Here is a 16,980-nt window from a genome sequence, read left to right on the forward strand (position 1 = left end):
TGGCAGTTAAATTTGCTATCCCAGTCACTAACAATACCGACTGGTAGCCCATATAGTCTATAGATATGCTCCACAAATAGCCTGGCTAATTCTGAAGTTTTAACATCTTCATTAACAGGAATGAAATGAGCCATCTTGGTCAATCGATCCACAATTACCCACATAGAGTTGTGCCCCTTCTGTGTCATTGTAGTGGGAACTGGTGCCTACAAATAGTGTTGAGAAGGTTCTTTCCTATTTGGAATTCACGAGCAACTTGAAAGATTGGTGTCCATAAAGGATGGGTTTTGCATGTGTAGAACATTGAGTTCTTGACGCGTGTTTTTTATTCAATTTTAATGTCACGATAAAACACACACATACAATGAATGGTTTTCTTTCCATGTCACTGTCCATGAAAATGGCATTAGCCCCATTGACTAGGCTGGTTGCAATGTTTAGATTTCCTAAACAAAGTTTGACTATCATGCCAAGGTTAAGTCTTAGCTTAGCATGGATGCCTCCTATATTCTTTGGGTCGGTTGGTAGGTGGATTGTCTTGCTACATGTCTTATGCCTACCGTCTGTTGCTTTAAGGAAGTGTGCTTGAGAGTTCAACATGTGGAAGATGTCTTCATTGTGCTTGTCTTTGCTGCGTTTATGTCTTAGAGGTATGGAATTTCATGTTATCTTAGAGCCGTACGCTGATATAGCGTGTTTAAGTAGTTCAAATCCATCTGTGTTTGTGTGCAATTTGAATGCGCTTTAAAATCTTTATCTATCTTAGTCTATAGTTAGATGAGCTTGTTAATAGAAGGATGCTACAATTCATCGATCACAAGGGCTTTCCATGGACTACTTAGGTTTCGATCCTATCGGCGTAAAATCACATGGCCTTGCTTATACTGCATTATCACGTGTGCGGGATCCATCTAACCTCTACATGTTGTAAACATTGGAAATGAAACACATCAAAGTAGACATATGTGTTTTGTAAGAAATTGAGTGATTAAAAACAACTACATCAACCTGACTAACACTACACTACCAATCTTACAATCCTTAAACACAAGGACATTTCAAAAACACAAGGAAGACAAACTATGTAGTGCAAACATTCTTTTATAACAAATATTTTTCCTACAAGAAATACACCCCAAATCTTGTCATGACCCTCACATTCAAAACTTCAAACATATCACTAAATTAATGGGCGCTAGGATTTCAACTTACTAAGAAGCGAAATAACTTAGTAAGCAAAGAATATTACTTCAATGATGGCCTTGAGTGCTTGTTAACAACTTTTCAACCTCAATCCTCACAAACTATAGCTATAATAAATGTATATAAGCCACCAAGAACACAAACAAATATCCTCATCCATTCACTAAACCGCATCCTTAACAATTCAAATACAAACATTCCCACATATATCTTCGGAGACTTCAACATTGACTATACAATGAAAACAAGTAACATGGACAAACTCCTCATGTTCATGAAATGATACAACATGAAACAACTCATTTATGAGCCCACCACAATTCATAATTCCACTTTGGATCATATTTGGACAAACACATTCATCAAAAAGCGACTTACAAGAACACACTACTCATATTGGTTTGACCATTCATAGACATGAACATACACAACTCTTACACCCATAGTGAGAAGGCCACTTGAATGTAATTCATCTTGTATTTTAGTAGGTAAGATTCACATTTGTAGAGACGTTTGGTGGAAAAGGGGCGTTGTAGGCCTTCTTTAACCAAAAAGTTGTCCAAAAGCTAGATCGGGTACAATTGTCAAAAAAATTTCAGCTTGAATGGAGGACGTATGAATGGAGATCATCTAGTGTATTTTGCAGCTTTTGAGTAATCCTTTTACACTGTCATTTAGACACCATTAGATCGTTTTAAGATCGACGATGGATCCACGGGAGAGTCCAAATTTGAGGGATCTCCCTTTTTAACTCTCTTTTGTGCATCTCTCTGCAACCGCGCACAGAGATAGTCAAATAGGAAAACCCGCAGATTCATACTTGCATACATGTTGACCTTATCGTTTGGTTACCCGTCCCTGGGGAGAGCCGCCCCTCTGCGTCACTGACATCTCTTGGGCCTCTGACACATTGTTCTAGAGTAGATTGAATTTTTTGTAATTCTTCGCGAAGTTTTGGACCATACGCCCCTTTGCCTTGGCTTTCCAGGAATATGGGAGCTTTGATTTCCCGCCTCTGGTTCACTTTGTTTCCAGCTAAGGAGTACAAAATAGTGGTTGTAGGCTTGGATAACGCAGGCAAGACGACAACTCTCTACAAACTACATCTGGGAGAAGTTGTGGTCACGCAACCAACAATTGGGAGCAACGTAGAAGAGGTGGTGTACAAGAATATCAGATTCGAGGTATCTGCTCTCCCCACTATATGCTTTGCTTGAAAGGTTCTGATAAAATTGCTTTCTTACTGCAACGTACATAAGATAACTGCCGAGATCTACCTGGACGAGGAATCTTTCTCTTTATCCATCGATTCGTTTCAATAATTGCCAAGATCGAACTGAACCAAGAAACGTTTTTTTGGCACGAGAGGAGTAAAATGCCTGAAAGGCAGCAATGGAATACGTGGAGCAGTGTCCATGGGCTTGATTTCTGTTCTTTGAGTTGTTATTGTTAGAATTGGGATTCGACTTAGGGCCAAACATGCCTCCGAACATGCCTTGGCATTTTCGTTGTGTCTCAACCTAAGATAACAAGTGAGTACAAGTACTCGTGAGCACTGCCTTCAAATTGGTTCTGTTAAAGGAAAACATTTGTCAAGATGATTGGATGATTAATTTGCAACACCTGTGATGGAAGCACCGCATAGGAAAGTCTGAATGATTTGCAAACTGTGTCTGTGTGTGTGAGAGAGAGAGATTAAACCAAAATGGAAGGAGGCCACGTGGCAAGAAACTGTGTGGGACATTTTTTACAAAAGTGTAACTATAGCGCTACCTGGAAGGCAGTGCTAACAAGGTATAGGGTATCAACAACGCAGCTAGAATACTCGACCTCTAGATAGAACTCTGGTGCATGAACACATTACTAAGATGAAGGTAGTAAGGGATCAGCTCTAGGTAGTTGGTCAACAAACGAATTTGGTTAGGGTAGCTAGGCTTTTGGTTGGCATGCTTCCAAGGAACTACAAAGGTTTTGTGACAACCATGATTGCAAGGCAACGGTGAAGGCAAGAAGAAGAAGAAATGCTTTGGCTACGATCGGCCTATACATTTATGTAGAAAGAAGAAGGCCGATCAAAAGGAGTTGCCATCGTCCAAGCAAGAGTCAGAGGAGTCAAAACTAGTGGCAAGTGTGGTAACTGAAACAACATAGCTTTTGTCACACGGACGTGATGGTGAAGTGATTAAACTAACCGCCACTGAATTTGGCCTAGGGGTGCCAGGCTAGGGGCATTAATTAATGTCCAAAGGGTACCTATGATTAAATGTGCAACAAGTAACTCCTAGTTCTATTAGCTTGGTCCTATTCATTAGGGTCATTGGTTTTGTTCATTAGGGTCATGTTTTAAAAAGTGACCACCCACTAGAGGTCCTATTTACTAGGGTCACTGGTTCTATACACTAGGGTTATGACTTAAAAAGTGACCCCCTAGGGGCATTAATTTCCCACATCCAATTTGCCATGTGTCCTGAGTGTGTGCATGCTTGGGCTATATGCTTGACTTGTGGCGCGTGTGTGTCCCATCTGGAAGCACCTGGAAGGTCTACCCTATCCTACTCTGCTGTTCTGGGTCTTCATCCCTACTTTCAAAAGAGTGTGGTGGGTTTTTGCAGCTCTCCCTTTGCTGGCTGAAGACGTTTTTGATGATTTCTCCACGACAGATTTTCTCCCGTTGGTGTTTCCTGTTGCTAGCATGCTCCTTGGGCTTGGGCGTCTCCATTCTGGGTCTTTCTGATGTTTTTCTCGACATTCTTCGTGACAGAAAGCTTCCTTTTCATTCTCTAAGACCATATTCCTGATCGCTTATCTCCTGGAACAAGAGTGCAAGATGCAGCCCATGAAGGGCAGAATACTCAGGTTGATGTATTGGGGCAGCATGCTCCTTAGGGAAGCCAAGTACTACCACTTTTGGGGCAGTTAGCTCCACAAGTACATAACCCTGCTAGCACAGTTGCATTGGGTGTAGACCCAAGCGTACAACCAGATGCTATGGCTGTGATGCAAACTTAGATGGCTTCTGTGTTACAAGTTTTAACTCAGCTCACTCAAAGCTTTGCTGAGATTGTACATAATCCAGCTCTTTTGCCGAGGGCAGTGGAACAGCCCATACAAGATCCACAAATGCATGAGGGATAGCCACTACCAGAGCCACAGACACCTATGGTACAGCCACTTGCAGTGCCACCCAGGCAAAAAAAATGGGAATGAGCATTGCAGCAATGCTCAAAATATGCAGCAAGGGCAGCAAGCCCAACCACAGCATGTGGTTCAGCCAACTCACTTTGGTGAAGGATCTATGTTCTAGGCCATGGCCACACAGCCAGCCCTAAATCCTGTGTATGCTAATGTGGGGATACAGCCTGGAATGCAAGGAGGCAGTCCCATGGTGTCTCACAATCAAGCAGTACCACCTGTGCCACCAAATCTTGCTGTGGGCAGTGCTATACAAGCTCCAGAAGGACCCCAAGGACAGCAGCCTCCTTATTTTATCTGGAACCCAGGCTTAAGATGAAGGATTACAATGAGGGAGGGGCAGCAGTGAAATTTAAGACCTTCAATGGACATGCAGATAGGATGAAGGCTCTTACCTTTTTGCAGCAGTTTGACTTGGCTTATGCTGGAGGCTACTTCATAGAGTCCTCAAAAATCAGGAAGGCAGCCACATTCCTCAAAGGTAATGCAATGCAGTGGTGGTCTAACCTTCTTCTTTAGAGGCAGACACCGGCTACATGGGTTGATTTCAAGCAGGTATTCTCAGCCACATGGCTTACCACTACATTTGAAGTGGATGTCATGACTTAGTGGCATAATTTGAATGCCAGGGAATGCAAGAACTTAGAGGACTACAATAAGAAGTTTTGAGATGCACTTCTGCCTACAGAACAGTCCCCTTTTCAGAGCAGGTCGAAAAGGATTGTTGTGGTCTTCCTAAAGAGCTGAGGAACTATTGCACAAAGACTCACATTTCCAGCATGTCACAGTTGATAGAGAATGCAAACACAGCTGACTCACTCATGCAGGGCAGAGTCTCAGGATTTAAAAGCAACTGAAAGAGGAGCACAAGAAACCACAGCAGGCTGTACCTTTCAAATCAAAGTTTGTGGCAGGCTAGAGAAGAAAACAGCAGCCCTCTTCTCTCACTTCTGAAGAGAGAAATAAATTGTTTGCTGAAGGAAAGTGTTTCCTCTGCAAAGGGACTGGTCATAGGGCAGCAGACTGTCCTAACAAGAAGAGAAAAGAACTTGCAGCAACTCGGGCTGAGTCTAATCAGGGCACAAGAGAGGACCTCAGGGGCAATAAACCCAAGCAAGTGCTGGCCACATTCCTGATATCATTGGGGGTGAGCATGATGTGAAGAAGACAGAGATGTGCAGAGCATGGGGCAAGCTATGGGATCAGCATTGTTTGTATTGCTTTGACTCAGGGGCCAAAGCAAATTTTATGACCCTTGAACTTGCAGCTCAGCTGGGTCTTCGACCAGAGGAGATTGGCCTCTTTGTGAGGCTAATATGGCTAATCCGGAGCTCAGTACCCCTGTCACCCCTATCATAGGGAAGCTACGGATTCACATTCAGGGCTATGTGGATTATGAGGATTTTTATGTGATTCCTTTACTTGAGTGTGATGTTTTGTTGGGGATGCCTTGGATGTACCGTGTTCATGCTATCATTAATACGCATGATAAGAAGCTCACTTTGACTTATAGGGGTAAAACCCAAGTCATCGATGTAAAAATGAAAGGGGAATCAGTCCTAGTTGTATCCGCTTCGGCGATCTCCTTCATAATGAAAAAGCATCTTTCAGCGTACTTAATATTTGTAAAAGAAAAGGAACCAGTAGAGGATGAATGTAATCTCTCCAAGTTGGTGAAACAACAATTTCATGCTAGAGATCCATTTCTTGGGACACATCATCTCAAGGGATGGAGTAAGAATGGACCTTGTCAAGATAGAGGCAATCAAGAATTGGCCTCCATTGAAGAACCTACATGAAGTCCGTAGCTTTCTTGGCTTGTGTTCATATTACAGGCGGTTTATACGCCATTTTGATGAGATAGCTTCACCTTTTCATGCTTTACAAAAGAAGGCAGTGCCTTTCCGTTGGGGGAAGAAAGAAATTGTAGCATTCAAAGAGCTGAAGGAAAAATTATGCTCTGATCCTGTTATTGATGCAAGCGGCAACAGCTCCCTCGAACACCTACTGGTCATGATGGCATATGGACTATAATTTGCAGATTTAGCAAACAGACTCACTTCATTCGAGTGAGGAAGAAGATTACAGCTGAGCAGAAAGAATTCTTGAAGTTTATTTTCAAGTACCATGTTATGCCTGAATCTATCGTGAGCGATAGAGATCCACGGATGACCAGCATGTTTTGGAGAGGCTTGTTTGATAACATGGGTACCTCACTGCTGTTTTCATCTTCATATCATCCATTAACTGATGGCGAGTCAGAAGAGGCAAACTCTACAGCGTTGGATTTGCTATGTTGTTATATGTTTGAGCACAAAGCAAAATGGGAGCAGTATTTGCCACTGATTGAGTATGCATACAACAACACAGTGCATTCTTTCACTGGTAAGGCACCGTTTGAAATAGTGGAAGGTGGGAAAAAGGTTCCTCCTATTTTGCATACAAAAGAGAAGATATTTGTGGCTGATCAGTATGTGGAAGACTTGTGGACAGTGTACGAAAAGGTTAAGTATGCCTTTCAACGCAGCTAGGACAAGTAGAAAAGAGTTGCAGATAAGCATCGTAGGAACCTGGTCTTCAAGGAAGGTAACTAGGTATTGCTGCGTTTTCTTAAGGCACGTCTCAGGAGCAAGAGAGGGAAGGTAAAGCTGTACACCAAGCTGAATATGAGGTACTATGGGCCCTTTCAAGTTCTTGAGAAGATCAATGAGGTAGCTTACACGATGACTTGAGAAGTGGACCATCCACAATGCTTTCCATGTTAGCTTGTTGAAGCCTTTTCATGGAGAAGTGCCACAGGATATGCCAATTGAAGAGCAACGTGAAGTTGATGAATAAGATGAAGTCTTGATTCCTGAGCAGATTGTGGCACATAAGGATCGGAAGATTAATGGTAGAGTTTCCAGATGCTATCGAGTGAAGTGCAAGAACTCCTGCAAACGATGCGATCTGGTTGGAGGAGAATGAATTGGTAGATTCACCACAAGTTTTGCAGCTCTAGCTTGAGGCATTTGATCTCGAGCCTACTGCAGTAACGGCTCATTTGGGCTCAGTAGAGCACAGGTCCGGAGCATATACCTAGATGCTCAAGGGGGGGTAGCACCTCCGCTCCCACAGTGCAAACAAGCTCACATGATATCTAGAGGTCGCTTGGTGACACTGCGGTTCCACCCGGGGCACTGATGCTGACAGTGTTTCTGCCGTGAGACTTCTATGATGAGTGGTCATGACACTCTAGACAGTTGATATACTGCCGTATGGATGGATCTGCAGTCCTGTCGTGTGTGCATTGTATATTGTACTTCATGTGATGTTGTACTATGGATTATGGGCTGTTTATGCCTATTGTGATACTATATCCCATCGTTCCATCTGCAATGCACGGATATCATCGACAAATGGCAGTCTTGCAACACATGATTCCCCAAAGCATGTGTAGACATTGCCAATGAGGGATTCAAATCCAAGCAATGCATCTCACGATGCTGACAAGTACACAGTTTGGGCATCTACTTCTAGCAACCTCTTCATGTCCTCTACAACCTTGCTCTTTATATTAAGCAACCTATTTGTGCTCTCTATGGTGGCCTCCCTCTCTCTCTCTCCAGGTTACCTAGCTTGCATTGTGCCTTTGTTAATATAACATGCTTGCACTTAGAACCAGTCACAAGAAACGTTTCGAAACGTAGAAACGTGAAACATTTCAAAAAAGCAATTTTTTTTTTGAAACTCCTGGTTGTACTCTCTAGTGCCAAACATGCCTATAATATGTCCCACATATATTTGTAATGTTAAAATGATGATAAACATGTAGAAATACTAGTAATACCAACCATAAACATCTAGAATAGCAGCCATCCATTAAACACGTAGAAATACCTACCATAAACATGTAGGAAAACCAGTAATACCTACCATAAACATGTAGAATAGCAGCCAGCCATTAAAATTTAAGCCTCATATTTATCACTAAAGTTTTCAACAGACATTATAAATGAGTAGCAACCAGCCATCCTAGGGCCAGGCTCCAGCCATTAATGATTAATCAGAATTCAGATTTATCATTTGAGCACACAATTGTCAACAATACTGCATAGTAAATATTGAAGAGTCAAGATTCAAGTTCAATTGTTGAAACTTGAAAGTTCAGACATCAATATGAAACCGATTACAACTTATAAGTTAAGAGTCATGACTCAAATGCCAGAAAGCATAAATTGAAACTTGAAAGTACCAACTAGTAACTAGCTAGAAGATATCAGTAGCTAGCTACAATCTCCCAAATACTGATTCTACTCTTCAAGGTCCGCAGCTGGCTGAGATTCCCCCTCAATGTCATCAGCATCAGCATCGGAATCTGAAGAGGATGATGTATCTGAAGAAGCAGAAGAGGAAGAAGAGGCAGGAGTATGCAACTGCAAGAGATGTAGATGCAGCCCCCTCTCCTCCTGCAGCTCCTCGTCACCCACGGGTCTGTGATTGTGTGACACGCTGTAACAATTCTCGCTCCTCAGCGAGAAAGGCATACACGTCATCATCCCTCTTGCTGGGAAGGAGCAAATCACCATTGTCCTCAGGTACCTCCACACGTATTTTATTTGGATTCACCTTGATTGGACCTTGTGTCTTCTTCATTTGTTGAAGGAGACGCAAGTTTGCGTGGACATACACAAGCCTACCACAAAAATGTGAGAATAAGGGAGAGAGCAAAGTGAGAGAGCAGGAACAGGAGAGAGAGAGAGAGCTGAAAACGATAGTTGCAATAGATGAGTGTTACAACTGAAGAGAGTGATAGGTTTTGTCTAAGTGACAAAACCTTATCCTGCACTAACCGTAGTTAGTGAACTAACTGTGGTTAGGGGGAAAAACCTCTAAGTGAGGGAAAAGTGCCCCTAACCTACTTATTACATTACATTGGGCACTAATAAATCATAACAATAATTCTAACACCCCCCTGCAGTGCCAATGTCATGTACAAGGAAATGATCAATCACCAAAAGGAGATATGTTCAGGGCACTGCGAAATGCCTCAAACTTTTCACGTGGAAGTGCTTTGGTGAAAATGTTTGCAACATTGTCATGCGTTGACACATAGATCATACTGATCTCTTCTCATTGACACTGAAAGCTGATGCATCCTTGGAAGAATCAAAACTGCATGTCAGAAAAGCATAAGAGTCATGATTACAAGTGGCTGTACTATCCAGAGCAGCCAACTGAGAGTCTGAAATGCAAGACAAGAAGGCATAGTCGTGCTCCACAAAGTTGGCTGTAGCTTGCTCATTGTCAGATGCATGAGGAGCTGAATCTGAAACAGCCATACCGGAGCTGTTTTTCTTTTCTTTTGCAAGCCTTTTCATAGTGACCTGGCTTTTTGCAGTAATGACATATTCCCTTCTTCTTGGGCTGTGGAAGGCTGATTTGCTGAAGTCTGCGCCTGTCCCTTTACTTTAGGCTTGAATTTTGAAAGCATGGCATTTTCACCTACGTGTGAAGCCATGTTTTTCTTGGTCTGCTCTTCCTGCAGCAGAAGTCCTATCAACTCGTGAAAATTGAGAGGATTTGCACCCCCCCTCAACGACAAATTCAGCAAGGTATGAAAGCTGAGATAAGACTCAGGAAGAGAGTTCAGAGTAGTGGTAATCATCTCTGAATCAGGAATGATCTCATCAATATTCAGCAACTACTCTCGTAAATCCTATAGCTTTGTGAGGTGCACTGACATGGAGTCACCCTCTTCCATATGTGTATGAGACAATTCTCTTTTCAAAAAAGACACCCTGGCATCATTCTGAGCTGCATACATGCTCTCCAAAATATCCCATGCTGCCTTTGAGGTCTTACACGACCGGATATGTGGAATGATGAATCTTTTCACTGAAAGAGAAGTACACGACAAAGCTAAAGCATCACATGAATCCCATCTCTTCTGCTCTGGAGTGGTAGGTATAACTGAACCAATAACTTGTGCTGCAGTTGTATCTTGTGCACGACCTCTGCCTCCTCCTTGCTAGGGAGGGGTATTAGGTGCCACATTTGCTGGCCGGAACTCATCCCCATTTACATAGTCCCACAAATTACGGGAAATCAAAATATTGCGTACCATAAAACTCCAGAGGGAGTAGTTGGTACCATCCAGCTTATCCTCTTGTGAGAGACCACTGAACTGGAAATCATTCTGATTTTGCTGAGCCATGTCTGAGAAAGAAAATACAGCAAATGCAAATCTGAATTCCCTTGCTGGGAATGGAGTGCACAATTCCCAAAAAAATACAGCCAAACACTGGCTAAAAATGCAACTCAAATCTCTGTAATGTCTCTGTCAGAAATCTGCCAGAGCATCCAATCTCTCCCAAAACCTGCCAAAAGTGCTTCAAAACACTCACAAAAAGGCAGTGTGAACTGAAACCTGCAAAATTGCTCTCCCAACACAAAAGCCCCAATTTGTGGCTCGAAATTGCAACCAGAAAGGAGCAAATGGTCTGAAAGCCCCAAATGTTGCACAAATTGCTCTCTGTCTGCAAAAGCCCCAAATTTCTTCAAGGAAATTGCATCCAAAAGAGGGCAACAAAACAGCCAAACAATGGTTGTATGCACAAGAGCCTGACAAAACTCTTTCCAATATCCTCCTGCAAAGAAAATCCTGCAAAAATGCAACTTTCCAAGCCCACCTACCAAGTGACCAGATGTGAACTCAGTTTCACCTTCAAACTGTACGGACTAACAGTACGGAACTGTCAGTCCGGTTGAAAGCAGCTGTACGGAACTGTACAACGCAGCTTGTACGGTCAAAATCCGTACACCTGTACCGGATGTACGGATGGCGCATTGTACGGGATGTACGGACGGCGTTGACGACGAGCTGGTACGGACGTACGGAATTGTACGGCAAACTGTACGGGCTGATGATACGGGCGCTGTACGGTACGGGGGCTGCACGGTCTGGCGACGAGCTGTACGGCTGGCGATGGCGAACTGTGTACGGAATGGGGCTGTACGGCTGTACGGCGTGCTGTATGGCTGTACTGCGTTCTGTACGGGCAGCGTGGTACGGACGTACGGAACAGCCTAGAATGGCTGTACGGACTGATGCGCAGCTTGGAATGAAGAGTGACTCGTGAGCAGACTGAAGGAGCTTAGCAAGTGCAGGTGATCGACTTGCTCTGATACCAAATGTGAGAATAAGGGAGAGAGCAAAGTGAGAGAGCAGGAACAGGAGAGAGAGAGAGCTGAAAATGATAGTTGCAATAGATGAGTGTTATAACTGAAGAGAGTGATAGGTTTTGTTTAAGTGACAAAACCTTATCCTTCACTAACCATAGTTAGTGAACTAACTGTGGTTAGGGGGAAAAACCTCTAAGTGAGGGAAAAGTGCCCCTAACCTACTTATTACATTACATTGGTCACTGCTAAATTATAACAATAATTCTAACGAAAAATTATAGCATCCATGCTTCAAAGTTCAACGTAACTTTCAAATTTTCAGATTTCAACCTTGCTGTAAATTTGATTACTTATCTCTCAAGTTGAGCGGTGGATAGTCTATTTCTTTTCTTGGTGTGTATAAGGGAGAATACACTCCAGTTCCTCTCACAGGCACTAGATGAGCAGTTTTGTGAGAGGACTCTAATGGCAAGCAGCCTCAAGGCCGGAGTGCTCTTGCCATACTTGTTCCACCATGAAACAGGCCTCAACTGGGCCTCATGGATGCATGCACGAGCTGTACCAAACTCCCCAAAGGAGTTTTTGAATGCGAGGAGTTCATCGTCCACGGAGTTCTGTTGAGTTGCATCAAATGTTGATAAGAGGCCTCCTCTTTGTGTGCGGGTTCGTCCCTTCATTGATGATGGTTGCACCCTCATTAAACCTCCAGTAGAATAGAGATGATCGCAAGTGCTCTGATCTGACCATCCATCAGACATGACAGTGCATCCATATTTCCTCCATGCTGCCTTAATGGGCTGAAGCTCCTTTTCTACCTCGAACCGCTCTGCATGCAGGTCTCGAGTTCGCAGTGTCTCTGAAGATAGAGGCTTAAACAATGGTCCTGCATCTCCCACTACTTGCACAAACTCCATAAATGCAGGAGTCCGAGCAATATTAAATGGCAGATCGCACTCGTAGAAGAACCTGCGACATGCCCTACGTGCATTTCTAGATAGACTTGCAGCCCAACCAGCCCGTAAAGTTCATGCCCTTGCTGCTATGCTTTTCCCCCTTGCTGAATTGGATGGGGCTGCACGCACATCTGTAGGTAATGTAGTGGCCGTTGACAAAAGCACAGGTGGTGGTCTAGATGTAGCATTCAATGGAAGACTTGACATGGGACTCCCAGGAGGAGATCCATGCATAGAAATAGCTTGTGGAGCCTCAAGTCTCTATCTCTTTGATGAGCCTGGAATGCCTCCCAAAATAAGAAGCACATCATGTGGGACATCTCCTGCACAACTATTTACTCCCCTTTCAGAGATGCCAAGCAAGTGAGCTCTCACACAAGGCACACTTCCATGATAGGTGCCCCCACAGTGCTTGCTCTTCCACTTCTTTGTCATTACTCCGGATGAAAGCTGTACACAAGGAAATGTCAACTGGAGGAAAATCAATATCGTCAAACTTCGTGAGGGCGAGTGCCTCAATCTCCCCTGTAGATAGGACCGATGAAAGCTCCCATGGTCCGAACTGGAGGCGCTCGAGGAAGTGGAAGGATGAGCTGTAGGATGATCCCGGTAGAAGCACCACAAGATTCCTCCACATCTAGCTCCTTCCAAACGGGATCTTTTGAACGGCCCATTTTCTTTGTGTTGAGTTGTACGATTCGTGGTACAAGGGCACGTTCGGGGCTTTGGGGCTTGTTTGTTGTGGTTGGTTCGACGGTAGGTTCTTGTGGTACTGCATCCAGGGTCGACACAGTTTCTTGTTGTCGGAACCACTGCAGTTTGTGACTTGAACTTCGGTACCCAGACAACCTGCTTGCCGTTGTAACTATCTTGGTCTTCCAAGTGCTTGGTAGCATGCAAAAAGATTAGGGCACCTTCAAAGTGGGGATGATTCACAGCCGCATGGAATCCTTTTGATTACCATCCACAATATGTTGTACCCCATTACATTGGATGTGTTGCATTACGTATTTTTGCCTTTTGGGCTTATTGAGAAGATTGTTATGCATCAAGTTTCAGGTGGACTTCAAGCTGAAATGCATTTTGCCTCAGGCTAGTGCACTGCAAGCACGAAATAACTTGCATGGTCAGGATATATATGATGGTGGTTGTACCTTACATATTTAGCTGTTAGATTTGACAGCGATGTCTTATGCTAAATGTCGAGATACAAATGCCATAGAGCAACCTGTTGTTGGAGCTATGATACCGAGGGGAGTGATGTCAAAGGCTATGCAAGCCTATAACAGTAAACACCCAACATCTAGGCAGAATGTAGTCAGGCCAATGCTTGTAATGCAATCTAGCCATGTTATGCCACTCCCTAGCAAGAAGCCAAACTATGCTTTAGAGCCATGGATGATGCCTATGGATGCATGATAAAACTATGGTCGTTGTTAAGTTACTTCAGCTGCAAATACTAAAGGATGTTGTGGGGAGAAGTGTTCTAATGAAAATAGCAGCTTAAATGGCTATGAACAGCAAGAATCAAAAGCTGTCATTTCGGGAGCACCCAAGGGTATACCTCCTAGCTTTGCAATGCACACGCTTGATGGCACAAGGGCTAACTTGATGGATGCTTCATTGGTGATGCTTCAGAGCACAGCAGAGAAGCAGATGGGCCAACAAATCGGCAAACAAATTTGTGAGAAGGTCGGAGAGGCTGTACACATTGCAATGCAATGATGGGAAAGTAGCCCACGCTTCCTTCTATGCACCAAAACGATGGGGATGGGAAGGATATCGATCCACCCAAAGAGTCTCCTGGAGCTATGATGCCTAGAGGAGCTATGCAGCCTAGCCATGCTATGCCTGTCCCTAGGACGCAGCTAAATCATACTTCAAAGCCGTGGAAGATGCCTCAATATGCAGGACAAAAATCTGGTTGTTTCCAAGCTATTACAGCTGCAATTACAAAAGGGTTTTGTTGGCATAGCTGCTCAAATAAAAGCAGTGGCCCATATGATGGAAACAAATATGGACAGCAAGGGGGCTGTTATATCAGTTTGCAGGATCGATACATTGCTCCAGATGATGTCTTGGCAATTCAACACACTAATGGAAGAAATGCCTATATTCAAAGTAGCCTACATAACTGTGACAATGAAGCAGACCTGATGGGTGAAAAGATAGATGAGGCGCCAAGCAATGATGAGCAAATCTGTGATATTGATTAAGATGCACAGCAAGATAAGGATGTGGATGCACTTACACTCGATCCTTCTAGGCATGCAAACTTTGAGGAGGTGAGTATCCAGCATTGTATGGTCTCCATTAAAGATGAACATATAGAAGACCACACAGATGATAGCAAGGGATGCCAAAGTAAACTTACCCACAGTGACAAGGAGCAGCTTGTGCAGCATGAAAAAGATATGCAAGACAGTTCTAGTCCTGAAGCTGTGTCACAACACATCCGGGGAATATGGCCACAACTTCAACATAACTGATGCCCTTCAGTGCTGCTCACTAGGTGAGTATAGTTGGGAGTTTTGATTGCTCACTTAGCAGCCATTTGGAGTACAATGGCATCTCATAGGATTTGCTGTAAATGTGAGGGCAGAACTTTGCAAGGTTGTCCTCGTGCTTGGTACAACATGTGATAAATGCTACCGTGTATTGGCACTCGCAAAAGCAAATTCGTGTGCACATGATGAGGCTGAACAGACCCATGAGGGTGATGTCAGGACTATTACTTATAGTTCATCGAGTTGCCTACCAGTAACTTGCAGATACCACTAGCCTATCAGCTAGAAATTCAGAAATATGTAAAATGGTTCTTTGTCCATCAAGTTGCAGGCATAAGCAGCAAGACAAGCCCCAAGATACAGCTGTTATGATTGCTGTACTAATGCAGTGTGACGTTGATGTTTTTGGGCCACAAATTTGTCATCAGGGCATTACGCTTCTTTATGCTGCACGCATTTATTACAGCTTACCAACAAGGAAGGCCCATGGGTGTTGATATCACAGGGAGATCGCAAGACCTAAAAATCCTCTCAACTGGGTGGGATTTTGTGGCTGTGGCCAATCTTTGATGCATTTCACCTTTGCAGGATCCACCCGAATGCCACGTCTACTCACAATATGCCCCAGGTACTCAACCTTCTTTGCCATTAAAGTGCATTTGCTGGCTTTTGCTTAAAGCTGATGCATTCACAAAATTTCCAGCACTTGCTTCACATGCTTAATGTGCTTTTGTCTATCATTGCTGTAAATGAGGATATCATCAAAGAAAACCAGCACGCATCTGCAAAGGAAGTGGCTGCAATATCTTGTTCATCAGTGCCTGGTGCAATATTTTGTTCATCAGTGCTTGGAAGGTGGCCGGTGCATTAATCAATCCAAAAGGCATCACCTTGAATTCATACAAGCCCCGTTTTGTGCGAAAGGCCATCTTGTGCTCATCTCCTTCTTTCACCCTGATTTGATGGTAACCAGACCTCAAATCTATCTTCGTGAAAAACTGAGCACCCTTGAGTTCATCGAACAGGTCATCTATCCTGGGGATTGGAAACCAGTTCTTGATAGTGGTCTTATTTAGATCCCTGAAATCAATGCACATGTGGTACGATCCATCCTTCTTCTTCACCAAAAGCACCGGAGAGACAAAAGGAGAAGTGCTATGAGAGATGAAGTTCTTCTCAAGCGATTCCCGCACTTGTATTGCCACTTCCTCCTGCTTAACCTTAGAGAGACAGTATGGAGCTTTGTTTATGGGTTTACTGCCAGGCTCTAGAACAATGGCATGATCCACATCCCTATTGGGAGGCAACTGGGATGGCATATCAGCAAACTCCGATAGCAACTGCTGCATATCACAATCCTCAACACGGGGAATGCTACCCCCCTGAGATACTGACACATTCAATGCATAGAGGGCATGCTCCCTCTTGATCTCTCTGGCCAACTGCCTTGCTGAAATGACCTGCAATATAGGAGTGGCAATGCCATGCAATGCCACAGTTCTACCCTTGTGGACAAGCTGAGTGATAGGGCATTTAAATCCATGCTGATTGTACTCAAAGATTTTAGCCAATCGCAGCCCAAGACAACATCTATTGGGTCCATATCCAGTGCCAAGAGATCCCCAGCAAATTCATAATCCTCAGAGAGCTTGATCCTTGCATCTTGGCAACAAAATTTACTGACCAAATGCTGTTTATTTGCCACCTCTACTCTCAGCCCATGATTAATCTCAGTAGCAATCAGTCCCACCTTCGTAAGGTCTTAGAATCGATGAAACTATGAGTGCTACCGCTGTCCACAAGCATGTGAACAGTCCTGCCATTAATTTGTCCTTTCAATCTGATAGTTTCAGCACTTTTGGCACCCATCAAGGCATGAAAAGAGAGAGCATAAATTGTTTGCTGCGCATCCCAATAGATCTCCTCCTCATCCATTAGAGCATTTCCATTTGCATCCTCTT

General features: G+C 43.7%; 1 protein-coding gene across 1 annotated transcript in view; it reads left to right on the top strand.

Annotated features, from left to right (window-relative positions):
* Positions 1–1,725: 1,725 nt before the first annotated feature.
* The window catches only part of ARFC1 (ADP-ribosylation factor C1), a 33,795-nt gene continuing 18,540 nt past the window's right edge, over positions 1,726–16,980 (top strand). The window contains exon 1 of the mRNA XM_087399073.1: positions 1,726–2,387. Coding sequence (XP_087255199.1) covers positions 2,196–2,387 — 192 coding nt within the window. The 5' untranslated portion in view covers positions 1,726–2,195. The remainder of the gene's footprint in view (positions 2,388–16,980) is intronic.

The sequence above is a fragment of the Dipteris shenzhenensis genome, chromosome 27 (assembly GCF_047967505.1).
Source record: "Dipteris shenzhenensis isolate YYH24624 ecotype China chromosome 27, Dip_SZ_1.0, whole genome shotgun sequence".
NCBI classification, from domain to species: domain Eukaryota; kingdom Viridiplantae; phylum Streptophyta; class Polypodiopsida; order Gleicheniales; family Dipteridaceae; genus Dipteris; species Dipteris shenzhenensis.